The 24,399-nt window shown below is 45.2% G+C and overlaps 1 protein-coding gene and 1 long non-coding RNA gene across 6 annotated transcripts; both read left to right on the top strand.

Annotated features, from left to right (window-relative positions):
• The first annotated feature begins 12,354 nt into the window (after window positions 1-12,354).
• On the top strand, window positions 12,355-15,046 carry LOC136550943 (zinc finger A20 and AN1 domain-containing stress-associated protein 9-like). Of its 4 annotated transcripts, none has more exons than XM_066542523.1 (2): window positions 12,355-12,478; window positions 14,267-15,046. In XM_066542523.1, the coding sequence occupies exon 2, from the start codon at window positions 14,280-14,282 to the stop codon at window positions 14,787-14,789; it is 510 nt and encodes a 169-aa protein (XP_066398620.1). In that variant the 5' UTR covers window positions 12,355-12,478; window positions 14,267-14,279; the 3' UTR covers window positions 14,790-15,046. The 4 variants fall into 4 exon arrangements, with proteins under 4 accessions (XP_066398620.1, XP_066398622.1, XP_066398623.1 ...); XM_066542525.1 differs by lacking the exon at window positions 12,355-12,478 and adding an exon at window positions 12,488-12,640; XM_066542526.1 differs by lacking the exon at window positions 12,355-12,478 and adding an exon at window positions 12,507-12,621.
• A 1,832-nt stretch (window positions 15,047-16,878) lies between these two features.
• On the top strand, window positions 16,879-19,347 carry LOC136550941 (uncharacterized). 2 transcript variants are annotated; one of them, XR_010782409.1, is made up of 3 exons: window positions 16,879-17,553; window positions 18,533-18,990; window positions 19,097-19,347. It is a non-coding gene; the product is annotated as an uncharacterized lncRNA (long non-coding RNA). The 2 variants fall into 2 exon arrangements; XR_010782408.1 differs by having other exon boundaries at window positions 18,533-19,347.
• Window positions 19,348-24,399: the final 5,052 nt, after the last annotated feature.

Here is a 24,399-nt window from a genome sequence, read left to right as displayed (position 1 = left end):
ATGTTGAGCATATTCCTATTACAAAGGTTTGGAAGGAAAAATAAAATGCAGAAAAGTAAGATACAAGTGTTGCCGAGCACTAGGCTTATCTGTCATTCTTCCCCTAAGCCTTATGCCGAGCATTGGAAGCGATCTGCTATAACCCAATCCTCTCCCTCAACTCTTGAAACTTAGACTTCCCTAGCGACTTGGTGAGAATATCAGCCAGCTGATCAATAGTGGCAATGTGGCTGGCCTTGATGCTCCCGTCCTCAAGCAATCTCTGATGAACTGGTACTTGATGCAGATGTGCTTGCTTTTCTTATGAAAGACAGGGTTCTTGGCCAAAGCTACAGCAGACTTGCTGTCCACCTTTAGCTCAACCGCATCTACCTTTCTACCAAGGAGCTTTGCCATCATCCTTGACAGCCATAGTGCCTGAGTTGCTATAGTGGTGGCGGCGATGCACTCTACTTCTTAGCTTGAGAGGGCCACCACATTCTGCTTGACGGCATGTCACCTAACCAAGCAATCACCAAGGAAGAACATCGTCCCGGTTGTGCTCTTGCTGGTATCCACATCGCCGGCGAGGTCGCTATCGCAGTAGCCGACGAACCACGCCGTGTCGGGAGCCCTTCTGTAGTGGAGACCGTAGTCGAGAGGGGCCGCCACATGGCGCAAGATTCGCTTGACAGCCTGCAGATGCTTCAATGTCGGCCACTCCATGAACCAGCTCATGCACCCGACGACGAACGCGTTGTTCGACCGGGTATGGACCAGGTAGCGCAAGCTCCCGATCAGCCATCAGTAATGAGTTGAATCGACCTCCTCCGCCATGCTCTCCTGACTCAGCTTGAACTTCTCCTCCATCGGGGTGTGGGCCAGATTGCAGCCTGTCATGCCACCGAGCTTGAGGATGCGCTTGGCGTAGTGGGTTTGACGGAGGGCGATCCCGTTGGCGTCCTGGCGCACTTCGATGCTGAGGTAGAAGCAGAAGAGACTGAGGTCACTCATGTCAAACGCCTTCTTCATCTACGCCTTGAACACCTCCACCTTCTGCTCTTTAGCGCCGGTGATGATGAGGTCATCGACGTAGACACCGACAAGTAGAATGTTGTGTCTGCTGCCCGCCGGTACACCACCACCTCATGTGTGCTATGCTTGAAGCCCATCTTCTTGAGTGTGGCGTTGAGCTTCGCGTTCCAGGTGCGCGGTGCCTGGCATAGGCCATAGAGTGCCTTACACAGGCAATACACCTTCTCTTCTCTGATGATGGCGTAGCCAGGTGGCTGGCGCACGTAGACCTCCTTCTTAAGGCCGCCATTGAGGAAAGCGGACTTCACGTCCATGTGGTGGACTTGCCATCCCTCTTGAGCCGCCAGCACGAGGACACGGACTGACTCCATGCGCGCCACGGGGGCGAAGGCGTCGTGAAAGTGCATTTGCCCCCTATGTGGGTTTTGATGTATTGATGACATCCAAATTAGGGATTAATGTGATCTTAATGAGATAAGTCGTAGTTATTAGTCCCATGAAAGATTCAAAAACTTGATAAAGATGAAATAACGTCCCTCAATTTCTTCAAGTACAAATGGCGGACGAACTCATAATGCTCTTCAAGTTTACTTTTCTCGTTTTTGGGTTTAGGTTCGTCATACTATAAAGGGGATGCAAGTTTAGGTGGTCTAAGAAAGATAGAGTGCTCAAGTATAAAAATAAAATCAAAAGAGAGACACTCTAGTAGTTCACGAGCACATAGAATATTTTTTTCGGATACTTTTGGTGTCGGAAGTCCCAACGTAAGTCAGAACTCCCGACTCAGGTCAAAAGTCCCAACGCCCAGTCACTTAGTCTGTACGGTGATTGTGGTCGTCGGAAGTCCTGACGTGAGTCGAAACTCCCGACAGTCGAAAGTCCTAACTCTGGTTGGGAGTCCCGACACCTAGACACTGGTCGGAAGTCCCGACGTACACCAGGAGTTTCAACGTTGACCTGCTCGTAGTGACTTTGACCTTGCTATGAACAATGTTTTCTACAGAGGTTGAAAGTCCTGAGATCTGCGTCGGAACTCCCGACATAGATCTGAACAGTTAGATTTCTACTATGAGTATAAATAGCTCTCTCCTCTCTTCTAACCATCACACACTCATTCACTGCTACCAACCTTCGTCCAAAACAGCTCACAAGCATTCAAGGCTCCCCTCTCCTCTCCCCTTTGCTCATAACTTCGATTCCCCCAAGGATTTGAGGGATAGAAGAGTGGATTGAGTGAGAAAATTACTTTGGCAAGCTTGAGCACTTGATTTCTTCATCAATATATCCATTTTTTCTGGCCAATTATGCTAAGCAACTAAATGGGCACAACCTCAGTATATATGACAAAATCTCCTTATATTATAGTCTATAAAAGAGCAAACATTATGTAAGGGCAATTTTTTGACTCATACTATCTAGGAAATACCAGCCCTGCACATCTTATCACCCTTCAGCACCTTGCCCCATCCCACAACTTCATCTTCAATTTGCCAAAAGAACGGCCGAGGTCCCATAGTTGTGGTCTACAGTACTCTTCAAGGTCTACCAAATCAGGTTCCTTTCTTGCAGTCTGTCCACTATAAATAATCACATTAAGATAGGAAATTCAAGTATGCAAAAAACCAATTATGCATGTATGTTAATAATGTAGTACAGAACTACTTTCCCAATGCCTTATTATTTGAGAATTTCCACACAGAATATATCAAAGACCTATCATTACTTTGACAAGTGGCGACTTAATTATTAAAAGAAAGGAAAATAAAATTTGTATTAAAAGAAAAAAAGCTTATACGAAATGATTTTACCTTTTAAATAGTCGAGATTATGTAGTGCTACAGAAACCTCATGCCACACACACAGGAACCATGAAGTTCAGAAATACACATGCAAAAATGCCATGGCCTTCAAGAATCATTAAGCATCTAATTGAACATGCAAAGCTAACTGAACCATGCGATGCAAACTGAAGATAAAAGCATCCTATGAACAAGACTTACTAACATCCAATACACAATACGGTAATACAAGTACAAAAATTAACAAGAAAAATAACCAATAGTGTTTGCACATATATTTAAAAGTTCTCACAGTATCTTATTCAGCATAATAATAAGTTCAAAACAAGTTATGATTTAGTCCTCCTGGAGGCTCGAGCTGATTACAGGAAGGCTACTAGTCCAGTCATTTCAATCCTATATGGATGACACATTAGTTGGGTTGGGTCTGCCCATCAGAAACAAGTTCCTGATGTTTGAACTCTATTGACATCTTTTACAGCTGCTATTATGAGATTGTTTTTTTAGTTTTAACCTGAAAGCCCATTCCTATCTGATTGGGGCCTTGTTTAGATTGAGGTTAGGAATCAGTATCTGGCACTGTAGCACTTTCGTTTGTATTTGACAATTATTGTCCAATCATGGCCTAACTAGGCTCAAAAGATTCGTCTCGTAATTTACAATCAAACTGTGTAATTAGTTAATTTTTATCTACATTTAATACTCCATGCATGTGTCCAAAGATTTGATGTGATGAAGAGAGAGTGAAAAAACTTGCAATCTAAACAAGGGCTGGTTCTGCAGGCTAGACCCTTGATTTCACAGGTTGCCATCAGCCAATCATTACATGATGATGACAATGGTGGAGCGCGCTGCATCCGCTGTGTGCCAATAAGAACAGGATTAACACCGCACCTAAACTTTTCATGTGAAACACAGAATAAAGTTGAGGTAGGTAAACTACCTGATAAGTTTACAACAGTAGCCAAAAAAAAAATCTGACAACAGTCTGGGTGAACTGAGCCAGAGACTTGAAATTTGGACATGAAATTGAGTCCAATATGAATCATAGCGCATGACATTGTAAGGATTTGATCTCTATTGCACTGAGATTGATAAAATTGACACGACAGCCTCTGATTTTGAACGAAACTAGGAGTTTAAGGGAGGGGTGAAATTCGACCTCACTGCTGCGGTAGCACACGAGCGCAGGGTCAGTACACACACAAGATAATACTTGCATAAAGTTCGAAGTTAGCTGGCATCCAATAGCTGAACAGGCGAATAGCTTGAAGTTAAGGGTTTGGGGGCTCGGTTTCGCACAGAGGGAAGGGCACAGAAGGGGTGGGAATACCTGGTGTCGGTGCAGAAAGTGATCAACACGTAAATATTTATAGTTTTGCCGTACGTTGTGATCGGATGTAGCCTAGCACTCAATGACACAGGGTTTATACTGGTTCAAGCAACGTGCCCTACGTCCAGTTTGAGTCGGTCGGTGACTTTATTCCTGAGGCCAGGTGCTCAAAGTTTGTTGTGGGGTTACAAACGAGAGAGAGTAAGATGGGGGTGCAAGAGGTCCGGTCGGATTCTTGACCGAAGGGCCGAGAGAGACGGGAGCTCCTACGTGCGCTAAGTATTTAAGCATGTGCTCTGCTGGAATTGTTCGAATCGTAGGTTGTTCAATCCGCTGGTGGTTGAATCGTCTGTGGATCCTTCGATCGTCGGAGAGTCGTCGTTATTGGGAGAGAGCGCATCCCTTTTTATAGATGAAGGGGACGGCCTTACAAGTGAGAGAGGGGGAGTTTGTATGCTACTAAGTCTTGTTACCCATGCTGTCGGGTACGGGATGATGGTAGGCGCCCATAATACTATTTATGTCAGACGCATGTGGGAGGTTTTTACCGCATTCACCATGTATGGCAAATGACGGCGCCCATAACACTGTTGATGCCTAGGGGCATGTGGAGGGTCTTACCGTGTTTACTAGGTATGTGGATTGATGGCGCCCATAACACTGTAGGGCAAAATATCGGCGCCCACAACACTGCTTGGGTTCTGACATACCTGGAAGGTTGCAGGGCACCCTTCTGACATGTCATGTCGGTACTGCAGGTGTACAAGGTACGGTCCTTGGTATTGCGGTTGACTTGAGTGCCCTGCCTTACTTGCTCTGTCCGTTTCCTAGGTCTTCACCGAGCGGGCACCCCCGGTCGGTTGGTCCCAGTCGACTCCGACTGTGCCAGTTGGAGAAGAGCTGTAAGCAGAGGTTCGGTGCATCCCCGGTCGGAGAGGCGGGTCGGAAGCGGAAGCAGGCATCTCGGCCAGGACTTCCGGTCGGAGAGGCGGGCCGGAGTTGGAAGCGAGCATTGTTCCTTCTCGGCCAGGCCTTCCGGTCGGAGAGGCGGGCCGGAGTCGGAAGCGGGTGACGTTCCTCTTGGCCAGGCCTTCCGGTCGGAGAGTGGATCGTCCTTTTGGCCTGTTGTTAGGTATTTGGGCCGGCCCAGGAGTTGCGCGTCGTTCGCAACATCGTCTGCTGGGCCGAGCTTTTGCTGGGAAGCAGGTCCATGAGGGACCCTGGGTTTATGAACCCGACACCTGGTGTGTGCTCTTCTCCGGCGAAGAGACCGATAAAAGCCTCGGCACCTGCCGTAGAGCGGCGGCGGCGGTAGCTGAGAGCGAGCGACAGAGAGCGCGCCGCGCACGGGGTGGCGGCGGAGGCGGTAGCTCTGAGGTCTGAGCAAGCGAGAGAGAGGACGTGCACGTGGGGTGGGCGGCGGGTGCTAGCGGCCCGGGGTTGTTTGGCCCAGCCTAACAGGGGAGGGCACCCATGATGAGGACATCGCCATGCTGGACACATCGACGCCATGGTCTTCCCCAAGTTGCAATTTGTTTCCAACTCAGCTGCCACGTCGTCCTCGGATTCAGCAGACACGTCGTCACTGTTTCGGTCATAACTTCCTCATACGACATCAAAACGGGCCGTTCTTGGATGCGTTGGAAAGGGGACGACGATGCCATCGTTTTGGATCTGGTCCCAGCTCTAGAAGGTCCGTGGATCATTCTGTGTGACCACGGCAAGGTGCTGCGTCACCTATTTGGGCCAACTTGGCCATGTATCGTGTCGGGCCTTAAGCCCAAGTTGTGGGCGCCCAACCCCTGGCCGTCCCCAACCCTAGGTCGAGTCTTAGACTATAAACACAGCCGCCGCCACTGCTACACAATTGGGTTTTGTTTAGAGTTTAGTTTTCCATCGAAAAACTGAATCGTTCATTGTAACTGTGGTGACAAATCCTTTTACAATGATCCAGGGCCCCCGTTCTTGATCTCCTCCACTGTGTCGATTAGTCCTTTGGAACCGAGTTCTTGAATCCTCTATTGATATCCGCGTCATTCATATTTGCAATTTCAGATTGCGTGTTTTACCTTCTTGCTTGTGCTCTTTGATTCGCTTGCAGGAAAAGCCTTCTTGGCGAGGTCAATCAAGTTGTGCTTGGTTGATAACCAACGGAGCAGTGGTGTAACGGTTGCAGGGTTCGAATCGTGTCTGATTTGAAGCCGGATCGCCAACATCGAGATCTCCACAAATCGAACTTACCGGCTACCTCTCGGAAGATCGGGCCTGTACTCATCAATTGGTATCAGATATTTCAGGTTTACCGCGAGGTATAATCTCGTTTGCCTTAGATTCATATTTGTTCATTACCTAGAGTCCACAAAAAGCCCAAAAATATTTCAATTTCCGCTGTCCTATCGCCCTTTGTGCCTTTGCAATTTCGTTTCAGATTCGTGTTGTTGAGTTTGTGTCCGTGGTCGAGTCTTGTTGCTGGTTTAGGATTGTGTTCGTGGTCGTAGTTCAATCGCCCGTTGCTGTGATTTTGTTTTCCGCCGCTATCCCATCCACCGTTCCCAAACAACAAGTCGAAGCCACCACATTACTCGACTTGCCCCGCTAGCCGCCTTGTGTAACTTCTCGCCGCCGCACAAACCCTAGATAGGTTGTCAGCCGCTCTTATTTTGCCTGTATCGCAGCCCTCCTTACATCATCAGGCGAATACCTACTGCTGTGATCGGTGTTAGAGTTTAGGGACGCTTTGCCCTAACTGTCGCCGCCGTGTTGTGCCTCCTGGAAAACATACCTTGAGATACCTTCGGTAAAACAGGCATAACTTTTCGCTCGTTTATCAGAAAAATCTAAAATTTTTTGTGCAGCTTCTTGACACCATTGGGACCCGACCCAAACTCGGCTTTGCCCTGTTTGGTTTCATCAGAATTGCCAAAAAAATTCGGGAAAATATAGAAAAAAAATTGTCAAAGTTTTTGCACGTTTTTCAGAGAACGTGCTGAATTTCTGTAGACCACATCTCACCTCAGTTGTAGGTGCCAATTTTTGTGGTTGCATCTTTTGTGATCCTTGTTCAGAGAAAAGTATAAAAAAATAGTAAAAAAAAAGTTTGTTTCCTACTAGTGTCTTTTGGAAAAATCCGGGAAAAATTCAGGAAAAAGGAGATATCTGGGCTATTTGCTTGTTCTGTGAGTTCTTTCGATCGTCCTTTGTTTTCACCTTGTTGCGCTATGTCTTGACACGTCTTAGCCAGCACCTGTGATTTGTACTTTGGATCCATATTGAACAATCGTTACTCTGCACTCGTTAATTGCTAATCCTTGCTGTCATATTGTGTGCCTACCCATAGCTCCACATATTTTGCATTCCACTTTCACCACCATCACCACCACTTGTTTCCTTTTAGTTGATAGGGATAATACTTTGGTGTTGTCTTTTTCTATCTTCTAACCATGGCAGGAACTCCGATGGACTTCAATGAGTGCGTGTCCAAGGGCGAGCTTGCAACGTTCATGACTGAACAACGCAATCTTATGACCGAGCTGACGCGCAACGTGAACAATCTGGTCACCCACATTGAACAGCTTAAGCAACGCCCTCCATCTTATCGTGCTGATGATGAAGATGCGGATGCTTTTGGTGATGAAGATGCGTATGTTGACGGTGGTGCCCGTCGCCGCCTCAACTTCAATCGTCGCGGTATGGCAGGTAATAATCATGGTCATAATGATCCTTTTGCTAAAATTAAATTTAGTCTACCTCCTTTTGCTGGTAATGTTGATCCAGAGGCATATTTAGATTGGGAGCTTGCTGTTCAACAAAAATTTGATTCTCATAATGTTCCTGCTGAGCATAGAGTTAGACTTGCTACTAGTGAGTTTACTAATTTTGCTTTGTTCTGGTGGAGTGATCTTTGCAATGCCAATAATGCTGCTACTGTGCCTCAAACTTGGAATGTTTTAAAGCAACGTATGAAATCTCGTTTTGTTCCTCCTTATTACCAACGTGATTTACGTTTGAAACTACAAACTTTAAAACAAGGTGATAAAGGAGTAGAAGCATACTATCAAGAATTGCTTATTGGTTTAGCACGTTGTGGTATAAATGAAGATGATGATGATGCTAGTGCTAGATTTTTTGGTGGTTTAAACCATGATATACAGAATATACTTGATTACAAAGAATGGCGCAATTTTTCCCAATTGTATCATCTTGCTATTAAGGCCGAACGAGAAGTACAGGGACGCAAACAACACCAGCCTTTCAGGTCTAACAATGGGAGGAATTTTTAGCAGCGTTCCGAGCCGAAGACACCCAAGCTTCCTATTGCACCACAGCCATCTACACCTCCATTTTATTCCGGGGTAAGTAAATTGTCTAATGTGCAGTTTCCACAGCTGAAGAAAGGTGGCACTCCGGGTGCTTCTACTAGCTCCTCCTCGTCCAGCTCTAAAATCATTTGCCACCGATGCAAAGGTATGGGACATGTCATGAAGGAATGCCCCAGTCGTCGCGCTTTCATTGCTACCAAGGATGGATATGTAAGTGCTAGTGATGTTGAAGATGATTTAGTCCTTGCTGCTAACATTGATGCAGATCCCACCGAGGGCGATCATGACAAGGAGGCCATCACCATTGACTCTGTGGCTGCTGCCGTGGACTACCCTAGCCTTCTTGTGCAGCGTGTGTTGAGTACACGTGTGGGTCACGAAGAAGAGATGAAGATCCAACGCCACAATTTGTTCCACATGTATCTCATTGTGCAGGGTTGTCGTGTTCTCACTATCATTGATAGCGGGAGTTGCAACAACTTGATGAGTTCAGATTTGGTTGACAAGCTTGGCTTGACCACACGACAACATTCGTATCCATATAAACTTCAATGGTTCAATAATAGTGGTAAGACTAAGGTAACTAAATCAGCACGCATTAGCTTTTTCACAGGCTCTTATCATGATACTGCTGATTTTGATGTTGTCCCTATGCAAGCTTGTTCCATTTTGTTAGGTCGCCCATGGGAATTTGATAATGATGCTTTACACCATGGTAGAACTAATACATACACTATCATACATAAGGACAAGAAAATTACATTGCTGCCTTTGTCTCCTACGGATATTATTAAACATGCTAATGAGATCAAAAATAAACCTCCAACAGACATTGCTAAAAATAATGGGATTAAGTTAAAAGGAGGTGCTTTTCTTGCTACAACTCCTGCTACTGCTGAGTTATGTGATAATCCTGATGCACCATGTTATACTATGTTTTGTCAACCTTTTATGTCTGGTGCATTGCCTGCTGCCACTAACCTTTTGTAGGAGTTCGCTGATGATGGGATGGAGTCGAGGACGACTCCAATTCTACAAGGAGGGGATGATGAGGACATCGCCAAGATGGAGTCGAGGACGACTCCAATTTGAGAAGGGGAGGATGATGAGGACATCGCCACGCTGGACACATCGACGCCATGGTCTTCCCCAAGTTGCAATTCGTTTCCAACTCAGCTGCCACGTCGTCCTCGGATTCAGTAGACACGTCGTCACTGTTTCGGTCATAACTTCCTCATACGACATCGAAACGGGCCGTTCTTGGATGCGTTGGAAAGGGGACGACGATGCCGTCGTTTTGGATCTAGTCCCAGCTCCAGAAGGTCCATGGATCATTCTGTGTGACCACGGCAAGGTGCTGCGTCACCTATTTGGGCCAACTTGGCCATGTATCGTGTCGGGCCTTAAGCCCAAGTTGTGGGCGCCCAACCCCTGGCCGTCCCCAACCCTAGGTCGAGTCTTAGACTATAAACACAGCCGCCGCCGCTGCTACACAATTGGGTTTTGTTTAGAGTTTAGTTTTTCATCGAGAAACTGAATCGTTCATTGTAACTGTGGTGACAAATCCTTTTACAGTGATCCAGGGCCCCCGTTCTTGATCTCCTCCACTGTGTCGATTAGTCCTTTGGAACCGAGTTCTTGAATCCTCTATTGATATCCGCGTCATTCATATTTGCAATTTCAGATTGCGTGTGTTTACCTTCTTGCTTGTGCTCTTCGATTCGCTTGCAGGAAAAGCCTTCTTGGCGAGGTCAATCAAGTTGTGCTTGGTTGATAACCAACGGAGCAGTGGTGTAACGGTTGCAGGGTTCGAATCGTGTCTGATTTGAAGCCGGATCGCCAACGTCGAGATCTCCACAAATCGAACTTACCGGCTACCTCTCGGAAGATCGGGCCTGTACTCATCAACCCACACGGGCCTTTTCCTGGGCCATTCACTTTCACGCGTTTCTTTTACATAGTTTTTTCTCTGTTTTTTATTTATTATTATTATTGTTCCTGATTTCATATTTATTTTATTTATACTAACAGTGAAACTGCCAACAGACCGTGGAACATTGGTTCAAACAAGTAAAATAGTAGTAATGATATCTATTAATACATTGCAAATAAGCAAGACATTTTTTCTATTAAAGGTAGAACCTTTTCAACTCGAACCTACAACAATTTCGGGAACATGTAACACTTATCTCTCAAAGTAGAAAGAATTTTATCTTTAACATGTGACAAATTCCAAATGAACTTGGAATAAAACTATCGTTCTCTCATTATTTTACTATATACTTTTTTATTATAAACATGTGACGAATTTCAAATGAATCTGAAGTATTGATTGGTTCATGAACAAAATTAATTTTTCAAGTTTGAGGTGTAGTTTTTAAAAGCATTGTTCTCTCATTGTTTTGCTATATTTTGTACCTTTACCATGCATGTTTGTGTTCTTTTTTCGCTTTTGGTCTACCTTGCATCTAAAGTTCGCTCTACTATATAGAATAGCTAAAGTTCGCCACACCTATGATTTTTTCTAGGTCCGTCACTGCCCCCGGTTACCCATGGTGGTTGTACATATCCATAGTGGTATTATATTTATCTTTCCTTTTAATTTAATATTTTTTCTAGGGTTGTACATATCCATAATGGTATTATATTTATCTTTCCTTTTGATTTAATATAAAACTAGTAAACATGCGCTTGTGTTGTATCATAATGCACAGCTTGTTGTTTGGTTACATGGAGAACTTATGACTCGATATGCAACAATCATGGCGTCATTCCAATATGTCATAATTGGATTTCGAACCACGGCAAGATATACCTTTTCTCCAACTCATATAAGCACAGACAATGAGTTCGGGTCATGGTCGGAAAAGAGAAACATATAAGAGCATTATTACGGGAAAGTAAAATACGACACACTCCGTATCTAATAATCTTTTTATTTTAATTTTAGATGTATACACATAAAGATATAGATAATTGATAAGGCAGGTTAGTAAGAAAGAAGATTGTAACAACTCTTCCATTTAGATTCGCTCTCGCATCCAAAAAAAACACATCATTTTTTTATATCATAACAGTGATGAAAAGACCATCGGAACAATTTCTGCAGATCATGTTTATCATCTCACACTGAACGTAGTACTGGTACCAGCAATCGATTGAAACGTGGAGCCCAATCAAAAAAAGAAGAAGTGCCGAATATACTATTTCCCTCCGTTTAGGTTTACTTATCAACAATCTTTTACTGTAGTAAATTTGATCATCTGTTTTTTCTTCTAAAAAATCTTAGATACTTCAATGTATATAACACTAATAAAGTATGTTCAATAAAAAATTATATATGTGAAAACTTGATGTATCTAAAAATCTTTTACAAAAAAAATATATAGTCAAAATTACTACAGTAAAAATTCGGAGACAAGTAAACGAACACTTAGTTGTACTAGCTCACTCAGCACTCAGCAGTCCACGTTGCTGTAAAGTTACTTACACACGTACGATCCCATGTGGACCCGGATCGGCCACGTCGTCCCCCACCCGCCAAACCAAAAGCGAGAGAACCCACCAGGCCACACCACGGGCAAGTGGCCTGTGGCCCCCAGAGTGCCAGTCTTTTCCCCGCATGGTCCACCCCGACCAACGAACGCCCTGCACGGCTGCACCCCGCCCCCGCTGGCACGCGGGCCCCGCCAACACCGCCACGGCCCCACACCCGCAGCCCCACCACGGATGCCGTGCCGGCCGTCTCCGCCCCCCGTCTAGCAGGGTCCACACACTAACCACCCAGTTTAATATGCGTGACATTTTTTTAATCTAATCTAATCTGACGCGTAATCGCAGCGGCGAGGAGGCCTGCGAAACGGGCTGGCCTTTATAAGCGCACGCCAACCCCGGAATAACACTCCTTCGCCTCTCTTGAGTCTCGATGCCAGAACAGAAGAAAAAAGGAAAAGAACAAAAAAAAAAGGGAAATTCTCCGCGGGGGAAAAGGTCGCGTGCCGTCTCGCCCACAGGTTGGTGCCGCCGCTCGCCGCTCGCCGCCTCTCCTCCTCCTCCTCCACGGCCCCAGATCTGATCCCTCGCGGTTTTCCGCGCCGGCCGGCGGATCCGTGGCGCGCGCGTCTCCGTCTCAGCCTCTCAGGCCCGTCGCTGGCGGGTTCGTGTCGTGTCGAGATGTATGTATGTTTTTTTTTGTTTCCTTAGAATTTTCGAGGCGGCTGGCTGATTCGTTGGTTGCCTGGTGTTGAGATTGGATCGACGAGTGGCGATTCGCTTGGATCTGCGTGGCGGATTGGGTTGACCGCTGTGGTTGGTGCCGTCGTCGTGCAGTTTTGGAGGACAGAATTTGTGTGGGGCTCGATTTTGGATTTGTTTCCCCTTTATTAATTCTTCCCGAATCATTTGTGCCGTGGATTGTTTCTAGGCTGGGAGGGGGAGTGAATCGGTGAAGCGTGTCGGTCGGTCGAGCTATGCTTGGTGGTGAACTTGGTGCTTGCCTGGTTGGTCGCCGGCGGTTGAGGAAAGTTCATCCGTGCCCGCGCTGGGTGCATGCTACGGTTGATTTGCGGGCGGGCGCATGGTTTGCTTCTGTGAACATGGTGCCGAATCATGGAGCACGTCAGGAGGCATACGCTGATCAGGAAGCTCTCTCGGATTATCCCATGCCCTTGCTTGGATTAAGCGGCAGGCTTCCTTGCCGTGCCTGGCACATCCATGACTGCGGGTGGATTGCGGCAAGAGGTCTTGTGGTGACCATGGCAACTGGCAAGGGCAATTGCTTGGGCATATGGCTGGAAATGCTGTGATTAAGTTTGACTGTGTGAATTGTTTGTGCATCTGGGTGATTGGGATTCCAGGGTCCAGGCATAGGTTGCTTCACCCGGTCGCTGCCAGTTGTCTGCCTTTTGTTGGTGGTGCATAAGCAATCTTTACTTGCGGAGCAACCAAAAGCGATTGTGTGAGGCGGTTGATTAGCCATGGGTGCAGAGCTTCAGTTGTTTATATAGGATGACCAATAAGGATGGGATAGTGCTCAAGGCTCAAGCACAATTAGATCAGCTAACACAGAAGACCTGCGGTGCGTGTTGCTGGCTCACAATACCATTTGCTGTTCTGCAGGTTCAATGTGCTTGTCTTTATTTTGTTGTGATTGATAAGCTGACAGATACGATAATGTTCCTTACTGTTTTCAGTAACCTGGGCACCTGGTGGTATGTGCTAGTAATAATTAGTCTTATCAGGAAGAAAGAATCATGGTAGCTACTGTTGATGTTTCAATCAATCAATTCAAAATGGACTGCGGATAGAAGCATATACATTAACTTTTGATGTTTGAAACAGCTTGAGACTGGGTGCTGAACTGCTGATTGCTAACATGTCCTTTGCCTGCAGCTGCTGCTTATCTGAATAATCTGGGCTGTGTTTTCAGTTAACTAGAACTATTTGAAAGACCTTGCAGAATGACCCATTGGGATAAAATCGACATGAACATTGATAGCCTGGGATTGTTTATTTGTGCCCTTTTGCAATTCAGATTTGTTTTTTAGCTGATGGTCTGAAACAGCTGCATTCCATAACGGAAACAATGATTGAAATTTGCTGCCCTCTTTTTCATGATTCAATCCAGCACTGTTAATTTCCTCTCAGTTTCTGTCTGCACAACCTTTATAGTTCCAACTGTTGGACATTGGGTCGTATTTCTTTCTGAACCCAAATCATGTGTTTCTGTCTGTTTGTCACTTGCTTGCTGATTTTGTGCTCTTATTTGCCATCTAATGAAATCTGAACTTTTGTCCCTGCAGCCTGTTGATAGCAATGGCACAAGAGAGCTGGAAACAAGAGTCCGAGGAGACTGGAGTCCACGCCCCTGAGGCCCCAATTTTGTGCATAAACAATTGTGGCTTCTTCGGCAGCAGCATGACAAACAATATGTGCTCAAAGTGCTATAGGGACTTCATCAAGTTGATGGAAAACCCTGCGGTGGAGAAGAAGTTGATCATAGGGCCATCATCCTCTGCGGTGCCTCCACTAGAGGCAGCAAAGCGAGACGATGCGACCGCCGCCGCTGCTGCTGCCGAAGCCGTAGCTGTAGACAACAGGCAAGCAGCACAGGAGGAGCCCCCAAAGCCGCCGAGCAACCGGTGCCTGACCTGCCGCAAGAAGGTCGGGTTGACTGGCTTCCAGTGCCGCTGCGGCGGGACCTTCTGCTCCATGCACCGCTACACGGACTCTCACCAGTGCACCTTCGACTACAAGACGGCGGGCAGGGAGCAGATCGCCAAGCAGAACCCCGTCGTGATGGCCGAGAAGATCAACAAGATCTGATGTTGGGCGGTCATCGTCGAGGGATCTCCGGATTCGTTCGTGTCCCGTGCCTGGGTTCATCAGTCAAGTTCGCTCCAATCGATAGGTTCCTTCAGGTCGTCAGGTGGGGTGGGGGTCTGGGTTAGTAGTAGTGTGTTAGTTGTGGGGGGTGGGCGGTCTCTCAATTGTGTCTATCCTTCTTCCTTTTATCATGGTTCATTCTCACGATTGTGTAATAATGTAAATATATGCCCTATTCAAACTGTAATTTAATCCTATTGCTTCCTAATTACTACTATCGATTGCCGGTTTGATTTATATCGTTGAATATATCAAGTGCCGTCCAGTCTTTGTTCATTGCAGATATCCAGAAAAAATTCAACAATTCGAGTTGGAGGAACGCAGGGTGATTGGATCCTCAGCTAGCTGAATTGTAAGGATGGCAGCTTGTGCTGTCGCATTTTAGCCGTATAGTTTGTGCTGAAAGGATGCCGTGGTTTTGCGCCGTCGCTTCAGCTGGAAGTTTTCTGAGGCGCGCATTCTGACCTGAAAGCCCGCAAGTGGTGTATTGCCCATGTCATCTCTATTGTACGTTATCACTTGGGGTGCTGGAAGCCTGGAAGTCGCAGCAAGCCTGAAGCTTATCTCATCCTCCTACTACCACCAAGGTATCGTTTAGTTCCACTTCATTTTGTAAAATTTTTCAAGATTTCCCGTCACATCGAATCTTTGGACGCATGCATGAAGCATTAAATATAAAAAAACTAATTACATAGTTTAGACGAAATTCACGAGACGAATCTTTTAAGCCTAATTAGACTATGATTGGACACTAATTGCCAAATAACAGCGAAAGTACTACAGTATCATTTCCCAAAAAAAATCGCAACTAAACGAGGCCCAAGTAATATATGTGATGAGATAAAGGTAGTACGTAAAGATAAGCCTATATAGATGCCAAGTCCGTTTCTTGTGACGTTCCCTTGTGAGAGCTGTGTCTGAATCATGGATGTCCACATGCAACTGCCTTCATTCTTTGCCGTACTCATGATCAGTGCGTCTGTTGGAAAGCAACGCTTGTTGAGAGTTGGATTGAGTACATGTCAAATGGGATTCATGGGAGTATCATCCATCAGACTATGTGGGTATAGTTGCTTGGAGAGGAAAACACTGCCGGAACTGAAGGAGGGGTTGAGTGTCAAATGGCAATGCTCCCTGCTGTTTGCCTTTTCGTGGTGTCAGCCGCTTATAGCTTCGCTTTGTGCTGGTTCCCTATCTCGGTCACGGTAGAAAGGGAAATCGCGAGATAGCCAGGCAAATGATGGTGACACCATCTTGACTTGTGAAATTGAAGGGGGGCTGTCAGACTCAGAGGCAACAATTGTGCAGAGCCTCCATGTTTGGCAAAATTCTGATGGGATGGGTCATGGGTGGGTGTTTGTCTGATGTCTGCCCAGCTCAGACGTCAGACCCCCTGCTCGCATGCAGAGTCTACAGAGTCAGATCACGGAAACGGAAATGGTTTCTGGGTTTCTGAGTGCAGATTTCTCGTTCCGAATTGGAAGGCACCTTGTTCGCCTGCGTGTTTGGATCGAGATACTGACTATGCCCTGTCGGCCCTGTCCGTGCATTTAAATTCGGTTTGATTCGCTTCTTTTTTCATCCGAAACAGTGTTTTCCTCTCACAAATTCCTCCAGAATTTTTTCAAACCATCCAAATTCCTCCAGAACCATACCATCCGAACAGGGCCTATACTCCCTCTGTCCTAAATAAATATCGTTTTCGTTTATCAAGAAAAACTATATATATATATATATATATATATATATATATATATATATATATATATATATATATATATATAACTATTACTACGTAGCTAGCTACAAAAATAACTAATTCTGTAGCCGAACCCAACACGGCTATCCCGACCCCGACACGAGGCACCGAATCAACACGACACATGCACTCCGGCTCCCGTGATTCCCGCTCGGCTGGCGCCTGTAGCCGAAGCCAATTGATAGACTGCCATTCATTTGTTCCGTATATAATCGCTACAAACCATTTCTTTAATATTTTCTCCACCACTCATTTCCTCTCCATCCGGATCACAGGCAGAGTAGCAACGGCGGCGCCTCCTCCTCCTTCCCCACCGGCGACGGCGCCTCCTCCCTCATGACGGCCGCGGCTAGTTCTCCCCCACGGCGGCGGCAGCTCCTCCTTCCAACCGGTGGCCGCGGCTGCTCCTCCCCCGTGTGCCCCTGCCTCGTGCAGATGCGGTCCGGCATCTGCGCGGCTCGACCCGCGCGCACGGGGCTCCCCGGCGGCGACGCGGCCCGCCTCGCTCGGATGGCGGCCCCGGCGGAGGAGCGACCGCCTCGCGTGGATGCCGGCCCCGACTGTGAAGCGACTCACCTCGCGTGGATTGGTCGGTACGAGGTGGCGGCCCTCTCTCTGGTAGTGGTGGCGGAGCCCGTCTCCATGCTGGTGCCGCCCTCCCCGCGGTGGCGAACATGAAGATAGGCGGCGGATCTGGCATCTCAGCGTGCGGATCCGGATTCCTCTTTACTGCAGTCTCCTACCACGGCCTCCTGATTAGTGCAGTCCGCTGCTGTTCTTGGCTGCTGGAGAGGCCCCAATCCTCCATCGGAAGTGGCTGCTGGAGAGGCCCCAATCATCCACGCCGGGGAGCTGCATGCTCGTGTCTCTGCTTGCTGCTGGGAAGTTGCCTGCTCGTGTGTACCCTACACATCCCCATCAGGCTAGCAGAGACTGGCTACGGAGGTGATTTATCTTATCCATGTGTGTTTGTTAATGTCAATTTTACTCTGTACATACTTGGTTCACTGATGCCCACTACAACTATTGCCTCCATGAACAATTGTTTATTTTTCTTTATGTTCGCCTTCTTAGTCCCTGTTTACCAGGCTGCATGAGTTTCTATGATTCTAGCAAATTTAAGTAGTAATTGATGTTCCTGCTTTCAACCAAAATAGTTGAATGTCAGGTCTCTTGTAAATTATCTGTTTTCCTACTTCAAAACTCTTGTACTTATTTCTATCCAGTAAATCATCCATATGCATGTTTTCTAATTTCAGAATGTTTCTTTTGGTGAGGAGGTTAGTTAGACATGGAAGAATGAGTTACTCTCGTAGGTGATTAGCCTATTATAGTAAATCCTTATATTCATGTTACACAATTCTAGTATGAAAACAGTAGTAATTTACACATAACGATCAATGGATTCTCATAATATTTCCTTCTAGTATATTTTCAGTAATACCTATCTTTCTGTATGTTATATTGTCGTAACCAATCATACAACTTATTTACTATAATAGTTTGTCATCTATTTATGATCACACCATTGTGGTAAGTTCAACTGTGGGAATTTGATCGAGACGCCATCCTCAATAGGAGCTTAGATATGAGATATGTCTGCTGGTTACTGTTCTATATCTTTGTCGACAAAGATCATATATATTTGGATTATTGTAGTACTAGTCTACTTATCAAATATCGATTACTAATGTGTTACACGAAAGCAATGCTTATGTCTCTTATTGTTAGCTAAAGCTCTCTTTAACTGATCTTTTTTGCCATAGTCATGGGATTATTGTAAATCTGCATCCTAAGTATTTTTTATCCTTAGATGACAAATTTTTGCTCTTTTCAGCATGATTGTTTTTAGTTCAAGATTGTACAGTTCCAGATTTTATTGCTTGCTAAATGATCATATTATTTACTACTGCTACTGTTTCAGTTTCAGGTGATGATACTATAGGGGAAATTACCAGGCAACATCTGTGTTTTTTAGTTTAGAGAGCTGCCTTTGGCATGGTTGGTTGATCTTGTCCCTAATATGACTATCCTCAGGCTCCATTTTGTGTTGCCTTAACATATTTTTTTTTTGTTCACGTAAATAAAAACAGATCAATCTTGAGCTAGTAACCAATTATCGTAAATAACATATCGATCTTCCAGTAACCAATTCTCTGTCATGGTAACTATGTCCACCAATTGACGAGCCTGCATGTACATGGTTCAACTATCCTCAATTTTTCTTGCTCCTGCAGATTGAAGCAATTACTTATTTTGCCAGTGACACCTCCATTCTCACAGTGATGTTTTCTACTTTTCACCCTTACAGATTGAAATCGATTTGATCTAGAAACCAGAACTGAACTACAGGAATTAATTCTGGTGTTTACTTAGGCCAAGGTTACAGTATACTCATTTGTTCTTGTTAATGATTTATCATGTATCTTGGTTAGCTTATAATGTAAATCACGGATGTGTTATTCGTTCTAATGTTCATTCACCACAGGTGCACGAGAAGGGGCCCAAGTTTGGATTAGACCTGCACTTCGACATGCTTTTACCACCCACTGAACGTTGACGAAGCTTCCAGCCGGACCGGAGGCTCACATGGCATGATCTTGATCGTCCCAGAGTCAATTCAAAATGAGTGGAGACCTAGTATCATTCTGGTGGGAAATCAATGTAAACATTATAGCTATTTTATGATAAATCAGTGTAAACATTATAGTAACTAGTTATTTGAGACTACTTGACGTATATTTGCCTTGGCTCTCTTCTGTTTATATGTATACCCAATACATTTTAGTATTTGCATATATTCTAGAAAATAATTCTGCAAAAAAATCTAGTAAATATATTATCGTAACTACACTTGGTGTGGAAAAGCATAGCTTCTAGTAAATAATTATGTAAAATTCTAGTAAAGATTGTTGCAAAAATTTAGTAATCATTACTTTAACTACTAAGGGTAGAAAGGCATAGATTCTAGTAATCAATTTGCGAGTCAAGTAAATAGATTATCGTAACTAATAAAACGAGGCAGCATAGATTCTAAACAATTTACTTCCTGGACGAATCCACTTTCCATGTGCTCTAATAAAAAAGTAATTTGGAGCAAGAATTACCATAAACGAGGAAGCTTGCCATATCCGTGCAAATGCTGCATCCTCGAAACTTGCATGCGTTGACTTGTGAATTCAGTAATCAGCGACCATGAAAATTGCCTCTCCGGTCGGATAGTGATTACAGTAATTAGCGATATTAATTTGCATGCAGCTCCAGCTGTCAGCTCTGCTCAAGAAGCCAACCAGGCAGTGCAAACCGGACGGAACGCTGGCTGCATGGACCGGCCTGGCTACAGAATAAGGTATTCTGTAGCTGGCTACAGAGTATTATGAAACTCCTTTAGTATTGGTAATTGGGATTATTTATGACAGTGTTTAGCATACAAGGAGTAATTAATTAGGATGTATTTTTCCTTATGTGTCCTTATTAAATAGGGTTGCAGATATGTCACGTACAACAAATGTTTGTAGCAGGAGTGGTAAGCGTGCCGCAGCCCGAGACACGAGGTGCACGGTATGATTCTTCTCACGTGCGGTATTTTTGTAGAGCTCGTGATTTTTGCCCGGCACTGTGCGGCTCGTTTGGGCGCGTTTTTTTTTTTTGCCGTTCGCGCTCGCGTTTGGGCGCATTTTTTGACAAGTTTTTTTCTCAAATACGCAAAAGACTTGCACATCTTCGTAATTAAGGTTGAAAAGTTTGATACAAACAATGTGCTCTTGCCAAGCGCCCTAGGAGGTCTACATGATTACAGCTGATAGCAGGACCATCCTAGCAAACAAATACAGATTTTGATATTACACAAATGATAGACAACCAGGATAAGGGCAGTGACGCAACCTAGGAAGAGAGCTTGCGCTTCCGCTGCTTCCGGCGTGACTCATTCCCAACGTCGTGGAAGAGCGCTTCCCGCGCTTCGACGTTGTAATCATCGGATCCAGCCTCGTAGAGCTCCTCGTAGGTCTTCATCATTGATGCGCTTGGTGTTGACAGGCTCGTGACCAAACCTAATCGCTGCATGATTAAGATCTCACCTCGTTTGGAAGCAGGTACCTGAGAGAGGCTTTGAGCCGCTAGACGCTCGCATCACCATGGCAGCACTGCCTTTGCAAGCGGCGGCTTGGGCGGCTCACAGATCAGCGGTGAGGCCCTCTTACGTGTGACTTTGTTGATGAAGTTCTTGAGGCGTCGCATGGCGGAGGCGTCGTTGTCCACGGACTGGTGGTTATCCACCGGCGGCGTATTTGGGGGGGGGGGGGGGGGGGGGGGGGCTAGCATCCGCTGTGAGGTCGGCCGAACCGAAGCCTAGCAGGTAGCCCTCCTCGTGCTCCGTGGATGCATTGACATGTGGGTGTCCCTGCTCAGGCCACACCGGTGGCGAGACCGCCTGAGTGGGGCGCGGTGGTGGTGTCTGTAGCACCAAGTCAGCATGCTGGGACGCCGTCTGTTGCCTTCTTGGAAGGCCACTGGAGCAGCCACAGTAGAGCATCACCAGAGCCTCACCCTCTAGCTGGGCGGTCGTCGGAGCTGCAGCCAGGCTCCTTTCGCTGGTGGCGACTGAGGCTACAAACTCCTCCAGCATTGGGTCCTTCGTGGCGTTGCGACTAGCGGTCATGTCCCAAGGCCACAAGGTAAGAACAAGTGGGTCAGGCACAAGAAGGCGCCTCTTATTAGATCAAATCAAATGTGTCTCTTATTAGTTTCCTTTGTCATATTCAATCATCTCTCGTATCGTTGTTTTCTTTTTATATTCAATCATTTCTTATTAGTTTCCTTTTGGATAGGATTTGATTTGAACTTGCCACCAGGAGATGAGAAATGGTATTCTTATATTCTTACTAGATTAATAATAACCTTTGGTTCTTCCGAGAGCAACATTCCTAAAATAATGTTTTTGTGTGCCCGCTCGGCCAAGATTTGATGAAAGGGTGCACTCATTTTTAACGGAAAGATTGGATGCTTTCCTCTGGTTACTTTTGAGAGTACTAAGAGGAATAGTGTTCACCGGCCAACTGGGACAATGGAGGCGAAGCCGATAGCAACAATTACAAGAGATGTAATTAGAGAATTTCTAGTGCTTCATCTGTGTGTTTACTGATTAGTAATCTGGCACCTCGATTAGTACTCTGAACTTTACCGATGTGTTCTAATGCTCCATCTTGGCATCTTTCTTTTTCATCTATGTGAATGTGTGTATGGGATGGAGGCAGTACGGGATGGTGAGAGGTTCTTGTTTAGTTTTGGTAATTGAGTGACAATTTAGGTGGACTAATATGTGTTTATATGAGATATACAGGTGATTAGTCCATATGTACACTAGTGTGAACAACACATGCTATGGATGTGAAAATAGCTTGGATATGTTGCAAAGCTCACATATGTGATGAAGGAGCTCATTGCATATGAGACATGACATGCAGTCATGTGACTAGGTGGAGAAAATCAAGACAAAGGCTTGGCTTGACGGACTGGTTGCAAGCATGAAGGGCAAGTAGAAGGTTTTGAAGTGACAAACGGTGTGGCGGAAAAGCTTGAGCAAAGACTTGGCGTCGATAAATCAAGACAACGGTGAAGAGCAAGTGAGGTCAAGATCAATGAACCAATAAGGTCACATGATGATATGAAGTGGATCATATCATTTGTTGATCGAGGTTGATGCTTGTGTAGCATCAACATTGGAGGAGATTAAATGGAATGCGCAAGACAAAGGTATATTTGTAGGGCATTTTATTTCACCGGTCATAGTCATAGGTGTGTAGATAAGTTTATGACCAAATTTAGGATAGATGGCCGTACTATCGATCAAGAGGGGTAAATTTGTTTGCATATCGGTCATCTAGTGTCACGTGAGCGATCTAACTTTGCATGCGTGCTAGGATCGAGTGGCGTGGTGAAAAGAGCGGAAAATCCATTGAAAAGATGTGACTTTCACATAAGTTAAAGTACAAGCAGTGGTTCTACCTACCGCATCTAGAAATATATATGTTGACCACCTCAAAAGGTCAAAAATGCAGTAGTGGTAGTTGATTGTCTACAAAGTGCATTTCAATTAGGTTCAAATTTAGGAATGGAATCAGAGAATGTGAATAGCACTATACAAAACCAATGTAGCTCCAAATACAACTAAACAAACATTGCCTAGGACTAATAAGCATATAACAAGATTGATCTTCTACATGTTTCCCTACCAAACAACAACAAGCAAAGCAATGAGTAACCTCCCAAACATGAAAGAATAGAATTCAGTTCATCCTCATAAGTAGAATATAATCTTTTGGTTTATGAAGTAAAGCACACAACTTTAATTGATCTTCTAAAAATTTCTTCTTGAAAATAGCAATGCATACTTGGAAGCTTCTCGAATGTTGTGGAAATTCTAAGAGAAGAGGTATTTGCCATGAAAGATTCTTGAATTTTTTTCATGAAAAATGAAGATAACTAACAATGCTTCATGGTAATTTCTTTTGCCATGGCCAAACTATCTAGAAACTAGTAAGAATGAGAAAATTCTTGAGTATAGATATTTTGTTAGGAAAAATTGTGTAATGTGCCACATGGCACAATCCTAAAGGTCATCTAACACTACAAAAAGGTACTCTTCGTCCAAAAGAATTATACCACCATATTTGAAAGGCCAATGCAGGTAGAAGGTATTTTCAAATAATGTAGATAGAAACCATAAAGATTAAGAAACATTTATGACAAATAGCTAAGGTGAAGGTATCACACAACAATCCAATGTGAAAACAAAGATACCATATGTATCGTCTGAGAATTATATATAGGTTCTATTAAAAAATGACCTGTAAATGAGTTATTTGCCATTCGTTAGATATTAGATTAGTATAAGCGACTTGTGCGCATTAACATCACTCAGGGGCGCTTCATAATGACATAGAGGGTGCCTAGTGCTAGTGCCACCAGCCTGCATAAAAGTGGTATGGATGCGCCCACACCACCACAACGACCAAGCTGTCTCGCGACGCTCCTCCCACCATGCCATCTGCTACCTCGGCATCGCCTACCGCTACTCCCGTCGCACGGACGACCAATACGACTGGCGACATTCCTGCCACCACGCCCTCTGCTCCCTCGGCTCCGCCAACCGCTGCTCCTGCCGCACCGATGAAAGCCAGCTGGTGATGCTCTTGCCACCACGCCCAAGCCGCTCATCCCACCGTGAGCTTTGCTGCTGCCTTGGCACGAGCGTCTGTTGCTGCCTCGATAAAGCCTATTTGTATCTTTGTAAGGACTAGGAAGCCATCAACCCCTACTGCTAGTATGACCAGGTTTTACGAGAGGCTTATGACGGCTTTGCACACTGGTGCTCCTTAGCTTGCAAACATGCCTAAGGTGACTGGTACAACAGTCAGCGCAATGACACCAGCAACAAGAGCAGTGACACCAGAAGCACCTTTTTTCTCCCGCGTCTGCCATTGGTGAGGCAATCGTCAAGATGCTTTTTAATATGAATTATGACCACCTCACATATTCTGGTGCGGTTCTCATGGGAGTTTACTCTAGGCTCAATGAGATCGCATCTAGTTGGATGGCAGTCTTTAAGATTCTCTCTGTCATTCTCAAGAAACAAAAAAAATACCATCGCTTCACTAGACTAGGCGACATAGAGAGGAGAACATGGATAAGGAGGTTACTCACTCAAGCAAACACGACGCTTTCTTGAACTCCTTCCTGAGCTCGGCATTGGAGAGCGTTCGCCTCTTGGGCGCTAAGGCTTCCACCTCC

Source organism: Miscanthus floridulus, chromosome 4, assembly GCF_019320115.1.
Source record: "Miscanthus floridulus cultivar M001 chromosome 4, ASM1932011v1, whole genome shotgun sequence".
NCBI classification, from domain to species: Eukaryota; Viridiplantae; Streptophyta; class Magnoliopsida; order Poales; family Poaceae; genus Miscanthus; species Miscanthus floridulus.
This window is presented reverse-complemented; position numbering and strand designations above follow the sequence as displayed.